Raw genomic sequence first — 20620 nt, 5'->3', positions numbered from 1 at the left:
TAGCTCCCAGTTCCTGAAGCTCCTCTGTCTCCTATGTCCTGTCCTTCCCTCACTCCTCATTGTTTTCCAGTCTCCAGTTAAACTAATTGAAGCCTTTTCCAATCCTCATGCCCCAGGACTATTTAATCATCTACCCTTTATGCCATCACCATATCCCCGACAGCAGAAGTTCTTGATTCTGGTTACACAGCGGAGTCACCTGGGGAACTTTAAAACAATATGGATTTCAACTCAGACCAACCAAATCAGAATGTAGATGAGGGAAACGCACTTGCTTGTTATGAAATATCTGTGGCAAGTAGTGAAATGAAATACTGGACCTCTGCACTCAGAATGCCTGGTGTGAATTCCAGCTCCTCCTCTTTCCAGGCTTATGACCCTTGGGCAAGGTACTTAACCTCTGTGTGCTTTCAATTCCTTACCTTTCAAATTAAGGCAAGAAATAGCCCCCAATTTGTTGGGTTGTTGTGAAGATTAAATGAGTTAATACATTACTGGCACTTAGTATGTGCTCAATCAACACTAGTTATGATGACTGCATCAGTTTCTTTCTAGAAGACTTAAAGCAACTTGATAAAACCTGACCCTTCTTCCTCTCTGCTGAGCATAGGGTACACACATGACTTTTAAAAAAATGATTAAATGCATGCATGAATGAAGATGAATTATGATTTCAGGAGATTGGGAAGATTTAAGTAGAAGTGGCCCATGAGCAAACTGTGAAAAACAAACAGGCTTGTGAGAAGCAGATGAAGGGTGGTAACATATTCCAAAAAGAACAGTAATAAGAGCATGAGCTAAGACACCGATGTACCAAGGTGTAGAGAAAGGACCAAAAGTCTGGTGTGTGCTAGGGTCAAAGGAGAGGATTACAGAAGAGAAGTGCAGTGAGATGGTTTGCAAAGTATAAGTTGGGCCATTTCATGAAAAGTTTATTAAGGAACTTGGGCTTTATACTGCAGAGGATGAGTGGACTGTGAATAAGAATTCTTAGGAGGCAAATGCATAGTCAGAGCTGTGTTTTAGGAAGGTGATCCTTTCCAACCAGAGGGAAAAGTGATCTGGAGCAAAAAAAGCAAGGAGAGGGTTCGGAGGTTACTGTAGCTTCTCATTTGGTATCAACACTGTCTGTATATGTTAAGTCTTCCCAAGAGAGATCATTTTATCAATTTGTTTTATTAACATATGTGCATAGGTTAAAGATTTGAACAGAACAAAACTGTAAAACTCGCTCCTATCTCTGATCACCATTTACCCAGTTCTCTTTCCCTGAAGCAACCACTGTTACTGAAATTAAAAAGATTAGAGGGGTGGGATGGGGAGGGAGGTGGGAGAGAAGCTCAAGCGGGAGGGGACATGGGTAAACCTGATTCACACTGATGTTTGGTAGAAACCAACACAATACTGTAAAGCAATTATCCTTCAGTTAAAAATAAGTAAAGCAAAAAAAAATATAAGAGAGTACTGTGAATAACTGGGCTTCCCTGGTGGCTCAGACAGTAAAAAATCCGCCTGCAATGTAGGAGACTCGGGTTCAATCCCTGGGTCAGGAAGATCCCCTGGAAAAGGGAATGGCTATCCACTCCAGTATTCTTGCCTGGAGAATTTCATGGCCAGAAATTCCCTAATGGGTACAGTCCATGGGGTCACAATGAGTTGGACACAACTGAGCAACTAACACTTTAACTTTTTTCATGAGTAACTGTACACCAACAAATTGGATAATCTAGATGAAATGAACAAATTCCTAAAAACACAAAACCTACTGAGACTAAATTATAAATAGAAAATCTGAATAGTTCTATAATTAGTAAGGAGAATGAATCAGTAATCAAAAATCTTACAACAAAGAAAAGCTCTGGACCTGATGATTTCACTAGTGAGCTCTACTAAACATTTAAAGAAGAACTAATACCAATTCTTCTCAAACTTTTTCTAAAAATTGAAAATTATGGGGCACTTTTTAATTCATCCTATGGGGTCAGCATTACATGAATACCAAACCAAAGATACTACAAGAAAAGGAAAGCACAGTTTCCCATATCGATACAATATCTCTTATGAACACTGATTGCAAAAATCCTCAACAAAATATTAGCAAACTGAATTCACTAGCGTATTAAGATAATTATACACCATGACCAAATTGGATTTATTCCTATAATGCAAGGATGGTTACGTACACAAGAATCAATGTAATATGCCATGTTAACAGAATGAAGGAGAAAAATACCACCCAATCATCTCAATTGAAGCAGAAAAAACACCTGACAAAATTCAACACCATTTCATGATAAAAATGCTCAAAAACTAGGTAGAAGAGAAAGCAACATCATCCTAATAAAAGCCATACATGAAAAACCCATAAGAAATGTTACACTCAATGGTGAAAGACTAAAAGTGTTCCCTGTAAGATAAGGAGAAAGACAAAGATGCCTGCTTTCACTACTTCTATTCAACACAGTACTGGAAGTTCTAGCCAGAGCAATTAGGCAAGAAAAATAAGTAAAAATACAGTCCACTTTAACCTATGCACATGTAAAAGAAGAAATAAAATCGTCTCTGTTTGCAGATAATGTGATCTTGTAGGTAGAAAATCCTAAGGATTCCACAACAGAACTGTAGAAATAATAAATGAATTCAGCAAGGTAGTAGGATCTAACATCAACACACAAAAGTCAGTTGCATTTCTATACACTAACAATGAACAATCGGAAAAAGAAATTAAGGAAACAATTCCATTTACAGTAGTAACAAAAAGAATAAAATACTTAGGAATTAAACTTAACCAAGGAAGTAAAAGACTTGTACAATGAAAACTATAGAACGCTAATTATTTAAAGAAACTAAAGAAGATATAAACAAGTAGGAACATCACATGTTCGTGAATTGGAAGATTTGGCATTGTTAAGATATCAATTCTATCTGAAGCAATCTACAGATTCAAGGCACTATCAAAATCCCAATGACACTTTTTGCTGAAATAACAAATAAAATACAAAAAATGTATACAGAATATTGAAGGACCCCAAATAGCTAAAGCAATCTTGAAAAAGAAGAGAAGGGTTGTAGGACTAGCATAGATACAGACATACACACCAATGGAACAGAATAGAGAGCCCCCAAATTAACCCTCACATATATGGTTAAATGATTTTCTTGCCAAGACCATTCAGTGGGGAAAAGGCAGTCTCTTCAACAAATGGTGCCAGGAAAAGTGGATATACACACACAAAATAAAAAAGTTGGACCCTTACCAAATACCATATACAAAAATTAACATAAGTGGATCAAAGATCTAAACATAAGACCTAAAGCTATAAAACTCTTAAAAGAAAAATTAGGACAAGAGCATCACAACGTTGGATTTGGTAATGATTTCTTGAATATGGTGCCCAAAAGCACTGACAACAAAAGAAAAAAAGAAGCAAACTGAACTTCATAAAAGTTTAAAAATTTTCTGCACCAAAATAATGCTATTCAACAGAATAAAAAGACAACTCTATCTAAAGGGAAAAAATATTTGCAAATCATACATCTGGTAAGAAATTAATAACCAGAAAGTACAGAAAAACTTCTAAAATTCAACAACAATCAAAACACAATCTAATCAAAAACTGGGCAAAGGACTCAAACAGACATTTCTCCAAAGAAGATATACAAATGACCAATAAGCACATGAAAAGATGTTCAACATCACTAATCATTAGGGAAATGCAAATCAAAACAACAATGAGACACCACCTCATACCAATTAGGATGACTTCCCTGTAGCTCATACAGTAAAGAATCTGCCTGCAATACAAGAGATCTGTATTTGACCCCTGGGTCAGAAAGATCCTCTGGAGAAGGGAATGGCAACCCACTCCAGTATTCTTGCCTGGAGAATCCCATAGACAGAGGAACCTGGTGGGCCACGGTCCACGGGGTCACAAAGAGTCGGACACGACTAAGCAACTAACACTACCACTACTACTATCAAAAGAAACAGAAAATAATAAGTGCTGGGAAAATGTAGAAACACTAGAGCCTTTGTACACATATTAGTGGGAATGTAAAGTAATACAGCCACTCTGGAAAACAGTATGGAGTTTCCACAAAAAAATTAAAAATATAATTACCATATGATCCAACAATTTCATTTCTGAGTATTGACACAAAAGAATTGAAGACAGGGTCTCAAAGAAATATTCTTATACTCATGTACATAGCAACCTTATTCACAATAACTAAAACACAAAAGCAACCCATGTGTCCATCAGCAGATAAATAGACGAGGAAAATATGGTATATACCTACAATGGAATTATTCAGCCTAAAAAAGGAAAGAAATTCTGACATACGCCACAATATGGGTGAACCTTAAGAACATTATGCTGTTTGAAATAAGCTAGTCACAAAAAGAAAATACTGTATAAGAGGTACTTAGAATAGTCAAAATCATAGAGCCAGAAACTAAAATGGTAATTTCCAGGAGCTGGGGAAAGGGAAGAATGGAGAGTTACTGTTTAATGGATATGGAGTTTCGATTTCATAGACAAAAAGAATTCTTAAGATGGATAATGGTGATGATAGCATTTTATGGATGTATTTAATATTGCTGAAGTGTACACTTAAATATGGTTAAGATAAATTTCACATTTTTGTATTTTACCATACTTTTTAAAAAATGGAGGAAAAACACCGAAGAACCATACAAAATAAAGGTGAAAAGACAGCCTTCGGAATGGGAGAAAATAATAGCAAACGAAGCAACGGACAAACAATTAATCTCAAAAATATACAAGCAACTCCTGCAGCTCAATTCCAGAAAAATAAACGACCCAATCAAAAAGTGGGCCAAGAGCTAAACAGACACTTCTCCAAAGAAGACATACAGATGGCTAACAAACACATGAAAAGATGCTCAACATCACTCATTATCAGAGAAATGCAAATCAAAACCACAATGAGATACCATTTCACGCCCGTCAGAATGGCTGCTATCCAAAAGACTACAAGCAATAAATGCTAGAGAGGGTGTGGAGAAAAGGGAACCCTCTTACACTGTTGGTGGGAATGCAACCTAGTACAGCCACTATGGAGAACAGCGTGGAGATTCCTCAAAAAACTGGGAATAGAAATGCCATATGACCCAGCAATCCCACTGCTGGGCATACACACTGAGGAAACCAGACTTGAAAGAGACACGTGTACTCCAATGTTCATCACAGCACTGTTTGTAATAGCCAGGACATGGAAGCAGCCTAGATGCCCATTAGCAGATGAATGGATAAGGAAGCTGTGGTACATATACACAATGGAATATTACTCAGCCATTAAAAAGAGTACATTCGAATCAGTTCTAATGAGGTGGATGAAACTGGAGACTATTATACAGAGTGAAGTAAGCCAGAAAGAAAAACACCAATACACATACTATAGTATACTAACACATATATATATATGGTATTTACATATATACATATATATATGGTATTTAGTCAGTTGGTAAAGATAACCCTGTATGCGAGACATCAAAAGAGACACAGATAAATAGAACAGTATTATGGAGTCTATGGGAGAGGGCAAGGGCGGGATGATATGGGAGAATGGCATGGAAGCATGTAAATTATCATTTGTGAAACGAATCGCCAGTCCAGGTTCAATGCATGATACAGGGTGCTCAGGGCTGGTGCACCAGGATGACCCGGAGGGATGGGATGGGGAGGGAGGTGGGAGGGGGGTTCTGGAAGGGGAACACATGTACACCCATGGTGGATTCATGTCAATGTATGGCAAAACAAATAAAAAATAATAATAAAAAAATAAAGTGGCATTATTATTTATTACCAATAATCAGCTCTTTTCTAATTCTAGGCAGCAAGAGATTTAATTAAATTTGCTGGCTACTCTATTTATGCATACTTTCATCTCACAATCAGCCTTCCTTTACCTTACCAGAACTTCATATTCAGAACTCTATATCACATCTCACAATTTATAAATCTATGAATCAGTAACTCATTGTTTTGGAAACCTCTATTGTTCTGTTTTTGTTAGAAACCTGGTGAGCACATGAGATAGTAAGGTTCCAACATCACTGTGTACCCCACAGCTCCTTGACACTGAACTGCCTGCAGAAACGGTTTAACAATACTGGTATTCATCCTTATCTCGTTTCTGTAAAGACTAAGAAAGGGTTTGAATTTTTTTCACACATCTCAAAAGACATATTTACACTTGAAATGTGTAAGTAAATGAACCAAGCAAAGAGAGAAAATGCAGTGGTGAGAAAGAAACCTCAGAACATTCTGATTCTAAAAGACCAGAGTGATTCTGGTTGTAGTCCATTACTGATGAGTCAGCACTTGCGAAATATTTCCTCTGGGGTTAGTATGTTTCCTGGAATCCTGTTGTTTTTTATCCATCCACCCCTTTGTGTGAAGGTCAGGTCTATCATGTCTTCTTAAGTTGTAGGACAGATCTGAGAGCCCTTTTCTCTGCAATTCCATCTTCCCTTCAAGTTTGTTTGTTGACTATTAATAATGCTTATTGAAATATAACCCACATGTCATAAAATACACCTCTGGAAGTATACAATTCAGTAGCTTTTAGAGTATTCACAGATTGTCTTCATTTTGTTTCTTCTCTTTATTTCCTTGGGAAAAGAAAGAGCCCTAACTACTCACTCATGGATTCAATATATTTATCAAGCCCATAAAAGATCAAATAAAAATTCCTGCCTTCATGGAGCTTGCATTCCAGTGGAGAACACAAACAATAAACAAATACAATAAGCAAAGTACAGAGTACGTCAGAGGTGGTAAGTGACTGAAAAAAATATATAATAGGGAAAGGATGATGCTTGGTGGTACTCAGTCGTGTCCAACTCTTGGGACCCCACAGACTGCCAGGCTCCTTTGTCCATGGTATTTTTCCAGCCAAGAATACTGGAGTGGGTTGCCATTTCCTTCTCCAGGGAATCTTTCCAACTCACAGACTGAACTTGCATCTCTTGCATTGGGTGGTGAACTCTTTACCACTGGCACCACTTGGTAGGGTGTACCAATTGATGGTGGGTGGAAGAGGGATTGCAATTTTAAGTTGAGTGATTAGGGAAAATCTCAGGAGAAGATAACATTTAGCAAAGACCTGAAAGAAATGAGGGAGTAAACCCTGTTCTGATCTGGGGGAAGGGCATCCAGGTAGAGTTAATAGTAAGTGCAGAGACCCTGAAGGGAGAGGTGTGCCCAGAGCTTAATAACTGAGAAGGAGAATGGAGGCAAGAGAGGTCAGGGGGCCAGCGGCGGCCAAATCTCATGGGGTCCTGAGCCATTTGCCAGGATTTTGGCTTTTCTTCTAAGATAGAGAACCACAGAAGTTTTGATCTGAGGAATGCCGTGAACTGATTTGCTTTGAAGAGGATCACAGTGGCGGCTGTGTGGACTTCAGTTTGCAGGGGAAGAATGAAACACCCTAGTTAGGAGGCTAATTACTTTAATCCAGGTGAAAGGGGGCATGGCCTGGACCAGATGGCAATGGTAAAGATAGGATGAAGCAGTCAGAGTCTGGATAAATTATGAATGTAGAGCCAACAGTCTTAGTTGATGGAAAAGATGTGCAGGACAAGAGAAAGAGAAATCTAGAATGACTCACAGACAAAGCAACCTAGATGTACATTGACAGATGAATGGACAAAGAAGTTGTGGTACATATACACAATGGAATATTACTTAGCTATAAAAAGGAATACATTTGAATCAGTGCTAATGAGATGAATGAACCTAGAGCCTATTATACAAAATGAAGTCAAAAAGAGAAAAACAAATATTGTATATTAATACATATATATGGAATCTAGGAAGATGGTACTGATGAACCCATTTGCAGAGCAGCAGTGGAAACGCAGACATAGAGAACAGACTTGTGGACACACTATGGGAAGGAGAGGGTGGGACAAATGGAGAAAGTAGCATGGAAACATATAAATTATCATATGTGAAATAGATAGCCAGTGGGAAGTTGCTGAATGACTCAGGGAGCTCAAACCAGTGCTCTGTGACAACCTAGAGGAGTGGGATGGGGTGGGAGGTGGGAGGTAGGAAGGAGACTCAAGTGGGAGGGGAAGGGGACATATATATATCTTGGCTGATTCATGTGGATGTGTAGCAGTAACCAACACAATATTGTAAAGCAATTTTACTTCAATGAAAAAATAAATAAAACAATTTTTTAAAGTCCAGTGCTAGATGGCAACAGCCAGTTGGTGAAGCTAGTTAGGTGGGTCAGGAAGCAGATTAATATACTGCATTTATCCCAACAGGAGAGTTAAATTTTTAAGCCTGAAAACATGTGAGCTGATCTGCAGCTTCTCAAACTAGTAAAAGACAAAAAAACAAAATTTGACTTGTTATCACATTATTTCCAAAATATGACCCAGCTAATTAAGTATCAAATTGCCGATCATATACAGGGTATGATTATTTCTATTTTGAAGGAAAAAAACATTTTCCTTTTACTTAGCTAGTGGTCAACTACCTTAATTAGGAAATTTAACACATTACAGCTGTTGCTGGAAATTAGCAAAGGGACAGTTCTGCTTGAGGTTACTCTTGCTGCCTAATTTGTTTGTAATAAAGCCTTTCAACTACCAGTTTTATTTAAGTTGATAGTATCAAGGGCTTGTATTACTACCCTAGCTATAATCTGATAATTGCTTTTTGTTAATAAACTCTGCACAGAAGCGTATCTACATATTAATTATATGCTTGCTCTAGACTTAGCTAGTACCAGATTGTGTTTCTCTCTTTCCCAATCTCCAGGCAGTGACATCACTTTGGTGACTTCAAAATCACCCATGGTGGGAGGATTTATGCCACAGAAATGGACAAATGTTTTAAATCAGAGCTTCTTTTCCAGACAGCAGGTTTCCTAGCACACCAGTGGACATAGCCGGGGGTAGAGTTATGAATGCCAGCTAAAACCTAAAAGCCACTCAGCAATGGCAGGCGGGGTGAGGGGGTGGGGAGTGAATATAGTGGGGGCCATCTGCCCCAGAGAGGAGGAGAGCTTTATCACTGACATTGTTTAGAATTGCTAGTTTATAAAGATAATAAAGAGCAGACCAACTTTAAGTCTTTAAATTGTCTACAGACCATATTCCTCCGTATGGCCTAAGCCCAGGGTAGATCGTTCCCACTTACTGCCACCTCCATTCTAATCCTACTCTCGGCCTGGTTACCATGTGTGTAACCTCTAGTGTACCTTTCTAAGCCTTAGTTTCCTCATTTGTTCAACGGGGATCATAAAATCTGCTACTTTGCTTACTGTGCAGATTCTAGACAATATAGTGTACACAGTATGCATTCAATTAATGGTGGTATGAATAAACCTACGGTTTCCTCATAGCCTTAAGAGAAGTTGGAACCTCTGTGGATCAATAGCATCTTTGTATCCACTGTGCTTTCAAACCTCTGAGCATCTTTAAATGCTGTTCACCTCAACCTGGAGCCACTTCGTCTCCTATTTTCATCTCTCGGAGTTAACCCAATTGCTGCCACCTTCATGAGACTTTCTCTTATTCCCACAGCTGACATAATCTCTCATTCCTCTGAAATTCTTGGGGACTTCTTGGCAACTCTCTGGATTAGAATCTGAATTTCAACAAGATCCCCAGATGTGTACATTAAGTTTTAGGAAGCCTTGAGTGATTTGGAAATCACTCAAACTTGGCTATACACTGGAATTACCTGTGGAGTTTTGAAAAAGCCTGATGCCTAGATAGACCCCACTCTCCAGAGATTCTGATTCAATTAGTCTGAGGTGCAGCCCAGGCATCAGGGCCTTTCAAAACTCCCAGATGATACTAATATGTGGCTAAGTTTGAGAACCACTGGTCCATAAACTCCCCTTATTCTCCCTTTGGGGGCCTGCACACTCTCTAATGTTAGGGTCATTTCAGTCCACGTATGTTTTCTCACTTCTATCAAACTGTGTCTTTTAAGAGCAGAACTGTTTTTTATTTCAATTTTTATAAACTCTTCCCTAGGCATATAATAGGAGTTTGGTAAATGTTTATTGAATGAACAGTGAATGAATTGCTTTTGTAATCTAGAACAGTTTGTAATCTAAAAATGTTCTGTAAATACCAGAAGGGTGACTTTTGTCCTAATTTGAAGACTGGTTGAACATATTCAGGAAATTGCGGAATTATTTCCTCTTTAGTCTAAGACCACATCTCTGAAGAAGAGGAGGCTGGCAGCTAGAATGGGTTTTCTGAGAATAGCCTCTCTGGGTACCACTACAGCTGACCTCCGCCGTCTCCATGTGTTGTTTACAGAGAGCCACAGCTTGAAATCTTAAGACTCTAGAGGGCAATGCAAAATGAAGCCGCCCCTCCCTACGCTCTGTGCACGCAATTCAGAACTCTTGGCTGAAACGTGATGATCTTATTGTTTCTCCTCTCTAGGGTGCCATTTTGATATTTATGGGGATTGTTGTCCTCACTATGAAGGCATCTGTTATTGAAATGTTCCTTGGTAAGTACTTTTATATGTGTATCTGGATATGCTTTTAACATTCTCCTAATGTCCAAAGAATCTTGCCAAGAGGTTTAATCCAAGACAGAGCATATAAACAGTTCAGTGTATCTTTTTAGGATAAACATTTTGGAGAGATATTTAACTGAGAATGTTAAATGTAGATCAAATTCAGGATGTATGCCTATATATTTTTTACATAAAGCAAGTATATATTGCAGATGTATGTCTACATATTACTTATTAAACATACATATGTAAACACATATTTGTGTGTGTATATTATTCAGCAACTGGCAAATATTTCAGATAAAGCATATTGATAGATTCTGAATTTAGGAATCTTATTTCTTAATTTCTCAAAAAAAAAATAATTCTTATCTCTGACGTGACCTTGTTGTTGTTTTCAGTTGCTGAGTCCGACTTTTTGTGAACCCATGGACTGCAGCATGCCAGGGTTCCCTGTCCTTCACTATCTCCCAGAGTTTGCTCAAACTCATGTCCATTGAGTCGGTGATGCTATCCAATCATCATATCCTCTGTCATTCCCTTCTCCTCTTGCCTTCAATTTTTCCCATCATCAGGGTCTTTTCCATTATGGCTCAGCTGGTAAAGAACCTGCCTGCAATGTAAGAGACCTCGGTTCGATCCCTGGGTTGGGAAGATCTCAACCCAGGAGAAGGGAAAGGCTACCCACTCCAGTATTCTGGCCTGGAGAATTCCATGAACTGTACAGTCCATGGTGTCACAAAGAGTCGGACATGACTGAGCAACTTTCACACACACACACAGGGTCTTTTCAATGAGTCAGTTCTTCGCATCAGGTGGCCAAAGCATTGGAGCTTCAGCTTCAACATCAGTCAGTCCTTCCAGTGAATATTCAGGACTGATTTCCTTTAGGATTGACTGGTTTGACCTCCTTGCAGTCCAAGGGACTCTCAAGAGTCTTTTCCAACACCGGAGTTCAAAAGCATCAATTCTTCCGCGCTCAGCCTTCTTTATGGTCCAACTCTCACATTCATACATGACTACTGGAAAAACCATAGCTTTCACTATACAGATCTTTGTCAAAAAAGTCTGTGCTTTGCAATTTGCTATCTAGGTGTACCATTGGCAACTCATACTTTTAGAGATGAAATCCTTTAAACTTATCACCAGAGAACACAATTTGGGGTAGGCCCTTAAGGAGCAACAATTAAACCTGCAGAAAGAAAGAAAAGTGATGACGGGTTTGACACTAAGCCCAAGGGTAATCTTCTGTTAATCTTGACCCTATAGGGCTGTGGCCACTCTGTGTCAGGCAGAGTGATCTTATAGGTCACTGTGAAGCTATTACCAGGGAAGGGTACAAAGGCCTTTTAGACAGTATTAGTAAATTGCCAACATCTGCTGGATCATCGAAAAAGCAAGAGAGTTCCAGAAAAACATCTATTTCTGCTTTATTGACTATGCCAAAGCCTTTGACTGTGTGGATCACAATAAACTGTGGAAAATTCTGAAAGAGATGGAAATAACAGACTGCCTGACCTGCCTCTTGAGAAATCTGTATGCAGGTCAGGAAGCAACAGTTAGAACTGGACATGGAACAACAGACTGGTTCCAAATTGGGAAAGGAGTACGTCAAAGCTGTATATTGTCACCCTGCTTATTTAACTTATATGCAGAGTACATCATGCGAAATGCTGTGCTGGATGAAGCACAAGCTGGAATCAAGATTGCCAGGAAAAATATCAACAACCTCAGATATGCAGATGACACCACCCTTATGGCAGAAAGCAAAGAAAAACTAAAGAGCCTCTTGATGAAAGTGAAAGAGGAGAGTGAAAAAGTTGGCTTAAAGCTCAACATTCAGAAAACTAAGATCATGACATCCGGGCCCATCACTTCATGGCAAATAGATGGAGAAACAGTGGAAACAGTGGCTGACTTTATTTTTGGGGGTTCCAAAATCACTGCAGATGGTGAATGCAGCCATGAAATTAAAAGACGCTTACTCCTTGGAAGGAAAGTTATGACCAACCTAGACAGCATGTTAAAAAGCAGAGGCATTACTTTATCAACAAAGGTCCATCTAGTCAAGGCTATGGTTTTTCCAGTGGTCATGTATGGATGTGAGAGTTGGACGGTGAAGAAAGCTGAGTGCTGAAGAATTGATGCTTTCGAACTGTGGTGTTGGAGAAGACTCTTGAGAGTCCCTTGGACTGCAAGGAGATCCAGCCAGTCCATCCTAAAGGAGATCAGTCCTGGGAGTTCATTGGAAGGACTGATGTTGAAGCTGAAACTCCAATACTTTGGCCACCTGATGTGAAGAGCTGACTCATTGGAAAAGACCCTGATGCTGGGAAGGATTGGGGGCAGGAGGAGAAGGGGACGACAGAGGATGAGATGGTTTGATGGCATCACTGACTCGATGGACATGGGTTTGGGTGGACTCCGAGAGTTGGTGATGGACAGGGAGGCCTGGTGTGCTGTGGTTCATGAGGTCACAAAGAGTCAGACACGACTGAGCGACTGAAATGAACTGAACTGAAGTTTGCTAGAGCTGCCGTAACAAAATACCACAAACTCGGTGGCTTAGAACAACGAAATTTTATTCTTTCACAATTCTAGAGGCTAGAAGTCCAAAATCAAGGTGTCAGCAGGGCCAATTCCTTTAGAAGGAAATATGTTCTATGCCTCTCTTCTAGCTGCTGCTAGTTTGCTGGCAATCTTTGGCATTCCTTGGCCTCACCCCAATCTATGTCTTCACCTTCACATGGCGTTCTCCCTATGTGTATGTCTGTGTCTATATCCAAATTTTCCCCTTTATAACCCCAGTCTTATTGGATTAGGAGCCCAGTATGACCTCACCTTTGGGCTTCCCTGTGACTCAGTGGTAAAGAATCCACCTGCCAAGGCTCATGTCAGGGGTTCAATCCCTGGGTCAGGAAGATCCCCTGGAGAAGAAAATAGTAACCCACTCTATTTTCCTCCCTGGAAATTCCATGGACAGAGGAGCCTGGCAGGCTATAGTCCATGGGGTCACAAAGAGTCAGACATGACTGAGCCCACACATGACTTCATCCTAACTTAACTAATTACATCTGCAACCACTCTATTTACAATCAAGGTCACCTTCTGAGGTTGTAGGAGCTAGGACTTCAACATGAAGTCCAATGTGAAGTCCTATGAATTTAGGAAGTAGGGAAGGGACACAATGCAACCCATAATATACTCAGAATGCACAAGGTCTGTGCAGAGGGAGTCTACACAGCAGAACTGGGGACTGGAGGAGAAAGAAGTGACACAGCTGGAAAGGCAAGGGGATTCCTGGCATGCTGGTAGGAGACTGGGCTAGGAGGCTAGGGGAATCTTGTCATGACTCCACCACTAACTTAGCAAGGAATATTCACGTTAAGAGCACAGGGTCCTTCATTCCCTCCTTGCCCTTCTGAGAGGCTGTCTCTAACCTACAGGTTAGTAGAGGTGGACACGGTGGGATGGAGGTGGGGTAGGAGGTCAGGACTAGGAAGGATTTAGCCACAGTAAAACAGAACAAAACCCAGAAACCTTGAGGCCAGTTCCCATTTGCCACATCCCCCACATTGTGGACAAAGAAGAACTTGACTGTCCTTCTTTGACCTGCCCCTCTCAACCTGCCCTTCTGCAAAATCCATTTCCACTCAGGGTTGGCTCATCCCAAAGTAAGAAATCAAAGTAGAAAAAGGAGATTCCTATTACAAAGTTCTTTCTCTATGTCCTTATATGCCCCCCTCCCTGACGTCTCTTTATTCATCTGCTTGTCTCCATCCCAGGACCATTTCTTTCAAGTTCCCCATAACCCTCTTCAGCACTGTGACAGCCTCCCTGTCCCACATCTTTATCCAATTCATTCTCCACCACACTCCAATTAATCTCCCTAAAGCCTGTATTCCACTCCTGATTTAACACTCAATGTTTTCTTTTTGTCTTTACGGTGGAGCCCAGGTCTCTTAAAGCAATTTGCTTGCTGACGAGGCCTCTCTGATACGGTTCTTTCCATCCTTTCCTGCTCTTCTCTCAATCACAGAGCCCAATCCTGGCTTCCAGGGACCTGGAAAGTGCTGGTCCTCTCATTCCCATGAAAGTCGAGTCATTTACTTCCCAGACTTTGACTATGTGGTTCCCTTTCCTAGAATATCCTTCCTCTCATCCCCACACATCCTAACAGTCCTCCAGGAAGCTTCCTCTGCCCTCCAATTGATCAGACCATCTTCCTGCGAGCTTCCCTGGAGCCCTGTATTGATTATAACCTTGTCATATTGTATTCACCTCATTAGGAGTCTGCTACCCCGACACTGTGCATAAGCAAGCGCAGGAGCTGTGTCTTGCTCATTGTTGCATTTTAAGTCCTCAGCACATCTTACAGGCACTCAAGAAACATTGCCAAATAAAGTATTCTCTCAGGGATGTTGGGTATTTCAGGTTTCAGAGTCTGAGTCTGATTCTGCACACCACAATTCCTCTGTGTGAGTTTTTTCCTCCAACACCAAGTGATTCCTCAATGCCAGCTGAGTGTCCTACAACTCAGTTCAATTCTGACACCATCTACCTGGAAATAGCATCAGATTCCACAGGTAAAGGCTCAGTCACACACACACACACACACACACACACACTCTCTTCAGATGCCAACTGCAGGTCAGGTTGTCACTTGCTCTTCTGACAGATTGGCCACAAATCAGAGGTTCCCATGACCCTCTCCTTGGGTTTGATTAATTTTCTGGAGCAGCTCACAGACCTCAGGAAACTAGTTTATTCAGTAGATTACCAATTTATTACAAAGGATATTAAAGGATACAAATAAACAGCCAGATAAAGAGACACATAGGGCAAGGTACTGAACAAAGGAGCTTCTGTCCCCATGGAATTTGGGCCCAGCACAGTGGCACACGGAAGAGCTCTGGTTTCTCAACATGGAAGCCCTTTGAACCCCCTCTTTTGGGGTTTTCATGGAGGCTTCATTACATAGACATGATTGATTAACTCACTGGCCATTAGTGATTGATTCAAACTTCAGCCCCTCTTTCCTCCTGGGAAATCAGGAGATGGGAATGAAATCCAACCCTCTATTCTGGGTTGGTTCCCCTGGCAACCAGCTCCATCATCTTCAGAGATTTTCAAAAGCCACTTCATTAACATAAACTCAGTTGTAACTGAAAGGGGCTTGTTATGAGTAACAAGACATCCATTTCACCTTTATGCCTCTGATTTCAGGAACTGAGGACAAGAAATCAAATATTATAACAAAAGATGCTGCCATTGCTCTTATCCCTGAGGATACTCCAGGGGTTTAGGGAGCTGTTAGCCAGGAACTTGGCCAAAAGGCCAAAATGTGTATTTATCATAAATCGCCATATCACACAGAACCATCCAGTGATCCCCCAAGGCCCTCTAAATTAATGTCAATTAAGTGTTTAATCAATACATATCAGAGCTAGCACGGTCGCTCTAAATATGTATAAATTTATGACGTAGCCGAGTTTTATGCTGCCCACTGTCATCAGAGCACCACATAAATCAACAGCAGCACTTAAGGGGAGAAAGGAGCCTAAAAAGCCTAAGGCTGCACCAGAAACATGCATTCTGGCTCCAACTTCTGTCCCCACCCCCTTCAAAACAGCAGATTTAGCCAAGATATCAACCTTGACCTTGGTTTCTTTTCTATAAAACAAAAAGATGACCTTCTAAGCTCCTCCCAGCTTCAATATTCAGTGATCTGAAGCATAATTTATTGATTTATGTGATTATAGAGAATAAGTTATCCTGTTTCTGCCATGGAGCTCTGATGTATTTGATGGTAAATGTTTCATTGAATATGTAACTCCAAATCGAAGCATAGGGGAAATTTGAGCTGATTTAAAATGATCTGCATTATAAATCAGTTTTTAGGAAGGCACTGTGAACGCTGTTAAAGAGAACCAGAGCTGGACAGTATTTAAAGCAGTAAACACAGATTCTAATCAGAAACCACTGTGAGAGGGGAAAGGAGAGGTCAGTATTATACTGGGCTCAACTCCGAATACAACAAGGGAAAATGGGGATTTATAGCCAAGGAGCAGGTTGCAGAGGTCAGGAAATGGAAAAGACTGAGAGGATAGCAAGGGAATAGGGTGATTCTTGCAGAACTGACTAGACAGGATTCTTGCTAAAGGCAGACCAGAATGATCAGATATCAAGAGTGGAAGATTCTCTCTAAACAAGATTCTTGCTAAAACCACATGATGGACGCCCTACAAGGACAGACACCCAAGGCCAAGGTCAAAGCCTCATTGAAAAGAGGGCTTAGAGGAGCCTGACTAAAGTTGGTCAAGGAGAGAGTCCTTGTTAACACCACCTGAGTTAATACCCTGAGTGGCACTAAGGGATCAAACAGGAAGTTGATGGGCTAGAATGAGGCATTCTTATAAAAGTTCTAGACACATATTAAGCATTCAGTAAGTATTTACTAATTTGATCACTGGCTAGATGTTATGGCACTTTATGTCTTTCCTTGAATGTAAATGGATTCTGATTTTAAATTATTACCAACAGGAAAAGCGCAACACAAGTGCCTATTAACCATGCCAATGATTTTAGAAAGCATTTTTCATTATTACATCAATATGATATCAATATAACCAAATTAAGAACAATTGTCTTTTTCTAACGAGGAAAGAGACATTCTACAAAAAATATAAAATATACATATATGTATGTATGTATGTATATATACATATATATAAGAAATATACTTTGAAAAGGGAAAAACACAAAATATAAAATAGGAATTATAATTCCACTATTATTAAACTTTTGGGATATTTTTGTTCCAAGTATTTCTCTCTGTATATGTTCTAATTTTGTCAGAATCAAGCTTACAATTAGAGCTTTCCAGGTCATTTAATCTTCTGCTACACATCATTCATAATAAGTGCTTTGTTGGTTGTTGTAGTTGCTAAGTCATGTCAGACTCTTTGTGACTCCATGGACTGTATGGAGTCCATGGAGCCCACCAGCTCCTCTGCCCATGGGATTTCCCACCAAGAATACTGAAGCAGGTTGCTATTTCCGTCTCCAGGGAAACTTCCCAAATCAGAGATCAAACCACTTCTCCTGCTTGGCAGGCAGAATCTTTGCTACTGAACCACCTGTGAAGCCCTAATAAATGCTTAGGATTCCCCTACTGCTGGGACATGTTCAACCTTTCATTACTTCCAGATTGCTGTTAGAAATAATGCTCTGGTACCTCCTTGGTGGTCTAGTGGTTTAGACTCAGTGTTTCCACTATAGGAGGCACAGATTCAATCCCCGATAGGAGAACTAAGATCCTGCATGTGGTGCTGTGCAGTTGAGAAAGAAAAGATAGAAAGGAAAAGAAATAATGCTGTAATGAACATCTTTTACATAAATCTAAATCTTTGTCTATATTTCTGATTCAGTTCAGTTGCTCAGTTGTGTCTGACTCTGTGCAACCCCATGGACTGTAGCCCGCCAGGCCTCCCTGTCCATCACCAACTCCCAGAGTTTACTCAAACTCATGTCCATTGAGTCGGTGATGCCATCCAACCATCTCATCCTCTGTCATCCCCTTCTCCTCCCACCTTCAATCTTTCCCAGCATCAGGGTCTTTTCCAATGAGTCAGCTCTTCGCATCAGGTGGCCAAAGTATTGGAGTTTCAGCTTCAACATCAGTCTTTCCAATGAATATTGAGGACTGATTTTCTTTTGGATGGACTAGTTGGATCCTAGTTGGATATTTCTGATTATAACTTGGGATATATTACTAGGTATATATTTTCTAGGACAAAGAATAGAAATGTTTTTTAAGGCTACTGAAATTTATTGCCCATGGCTATCCAGAATGAGTCTACCTGCTCAGAATTTACTAACTGTGTACTGGACTGCCCTAATCTCAAATCCAAGCCAGGAATAACTATAATCCTGAGTTCAATATTCAGTACACAATATGAGAAAATGTAATGTCATTTTGCTTTAGCCTGCATTTTTTAATCATTAATGAGATTTAACATTGTTTCAAGCTAACTCATTTGTATTTTCTCTATAAATTATCTGTATGATAATGTATTTAAACTGTTGAAGTTTTAAGCAATTGCACCTCAGCCATCTTAACCATCCTGATGGCCACATTAGAGAGAAAGAGAAGTAGAGGAAAAATTTTATTTGAAAAAATAATTTTAATATTTACTTTGTTTTGAAATGTCAAGCCTGATTAATGAAAGGTGAGAACTTTTCATGTTAATCAAAATTGGAACACTGAATTTTTAAAGACTGAGACATATTGTTGCAGAGTTGGTAAATCATGATTGCCCTGGAACTTCAGACTCTAGATTTGATCTCCTCAAAGCCTCTAGATTCTAATGGCCTCAGTGGCCAGATAACTAACTACTCTCAGGCAAGTGCTTTGAGACTTGTGTTCTGCTTTGACTTTGAAGTAAGCATCAGTCATCCATCTCTGTGCTCTGTCTGGCTTCCTACGAACAGGAATACAAGACAGATTTTCCTCTCACCCAAATTCTACATGCAGTGGAATTCCACTGCACTTCCAAGGTAGCAAGAAGGGTCCTAATGATGAGGAATGAAGACTTGCTTCAGGGCACAAGCACTTTTGCAGCCTTACTGACCAGCCCTCCCCTTGAGGAGTGGTTTCTGGGCAGCTTTAATTAACAAGCATCTAAGCTGAGGGGAGGGCCTCTGTCCACCACTGAAAATAATGACTTTATTAACCACTGCTGTAAAACTGAACCCAGCTCTGCATGTTTGCAGCCTGGAGGGTCTTGGGTGAGCAAAAGTGAGTGATGGAGTGGTCTTACTGAAATATTTATAGTCCTAATGATACTGAGACTTATAAACCACTCGCCACAGGCACACAGCCCCAGAAGAACAGAACTTGGTTTTCCACCAAGAACTGATAACCAAATTTATTACTATTTAGCTCTTTCTACTTAACTTGCATCATTTTTTCTATGTATTTATTATCCTTGTTTTTTTTTTAATTCTAGAATTCTAGCTATTTATTTTTGTGTATAAAATGAAGATGCAGTCTTTGGATAGAGTTCAATGACACAGAGACTACTATAAAAATCAGACCTCCAGGACACTCACACCCACCCAAACCCCAGAAGTAAATAACACCTAAAAATGTCTGCCTTCATTCTGCTTGGCTAGACTTTTGGTTTTCACTCAGTTCTCTTTTATGATTCTGTTCTTGCAGGACATGGTATGTCAACTGTCCAGGCCTCAGTGAGTGCTAAACAGTCAGAACTGGGGATAATTCAGGAGGTACATCACTGGCACAGCCTAGCTAGAGAATCATATACAAATTTTTCTTAATCAACACTTGGTGACATTGCCACTTTTTCCTTCAAAGATAGTTGCCAATTAAAGAATTCCCAAGTCCTGATTTATGCCTTAATCAAGCATCTATGTTCTATTAAATAAAAATTTTAAAAAGCACATAAAGTAGGAAGTAAAATGCCTGTTTTAATTATTCTACTGCCTCACGTTCACCTCCAGAATCCCAATTCTATCCATAAAATGGGTTTCTCAAAAAAGTGGGTAAAATGGAAGTAAGTTACAGCAGTACCATCTTTGGGTAGGTAAGGTAGAAGAATTCCTGGAGAGGAAGGAATAAGAATAGAGACTGAGTAGCCTTTTGAAAGGAAAAATGTGCTTTTCTGTTTACCGGTACAATTAGCATAGGTACAGAGGAATGAGAATTTTCAGACTTTATTAATAAAAAATTGCTCTGAGAAATTTTCACAGTATACGTCAAAAATTTAAGTGGGCATATCTTTCAGACAAGAAATTGTATTTGGAATGTTATTTTAAGGAAATAATAAGAAATCCATACAAAGAGGAAGCTATTTATATTAAATAAGGGGTTGGCTAAATTATGATACACCTGTGCACTGCAATATTTCGCAGGCAGTTAAGATTACTATGGGAGGAACGTTGAATGACCGAAAAAAAGGTTTCCACATATCCTTAAGTAGAAATATTGGGTTGGCCAAAAAGTTCATGTGGATTTTTCCATAAGATGGTATCAAGAATGCCAGTGAACTCTTTGGCCAAACCGATAT

The 20620-nt window shown here is 39.8% G+C and overlaps 1 protein-coding gene across 3 annotated transcripts in view; it reads left to right on the top strand.

Annotated features, from left to right (window-relative positions):
- Nucleotides 1–20620, top strand: part of VIT (vitrin) — a 127022-nt gene that overhangs the window by 16574 nt on the left and 89828 nt on the right. For all 3 annotated transcript variants that reach the window (XR_014083673.1, XM_081596241.1, XM_081596242.1), the window contains exon 2: nucleotides 10451–10520. Coding sequence is in view for 2 of the 3 variants with exons in the window: in XM_081596241.1 (XP_081452367.1) it covers nucleotides 10469–10520 (52 nt within the window). In the remaining variant the exon portion in view is untranslated. The remainder of the gene's footprint in view (nucleotides 1–10450; nucleotides 10521–20620) is intronic.

The sequence above is a fragment of the Giraffa tippelskirchi genome, chromosome 4 (assembly GCF_054371585.1).
Source record: "Giraffa tippelskirchi isolate mGirTip1 chromosome 4, T2T-mGirTip1v1.2.pri, whole genome shotgun sequence".
Classification (NCBI taxonomy): Eukaryota; Metazoa; Chordata; class Mammalia; order Artiodactyla; family Giraffidae; genus Giraffa; species Giraffa tippelskirchi.
This window is presented reverse-complemented; position numbering and strand designations above follow the sequence as displayed.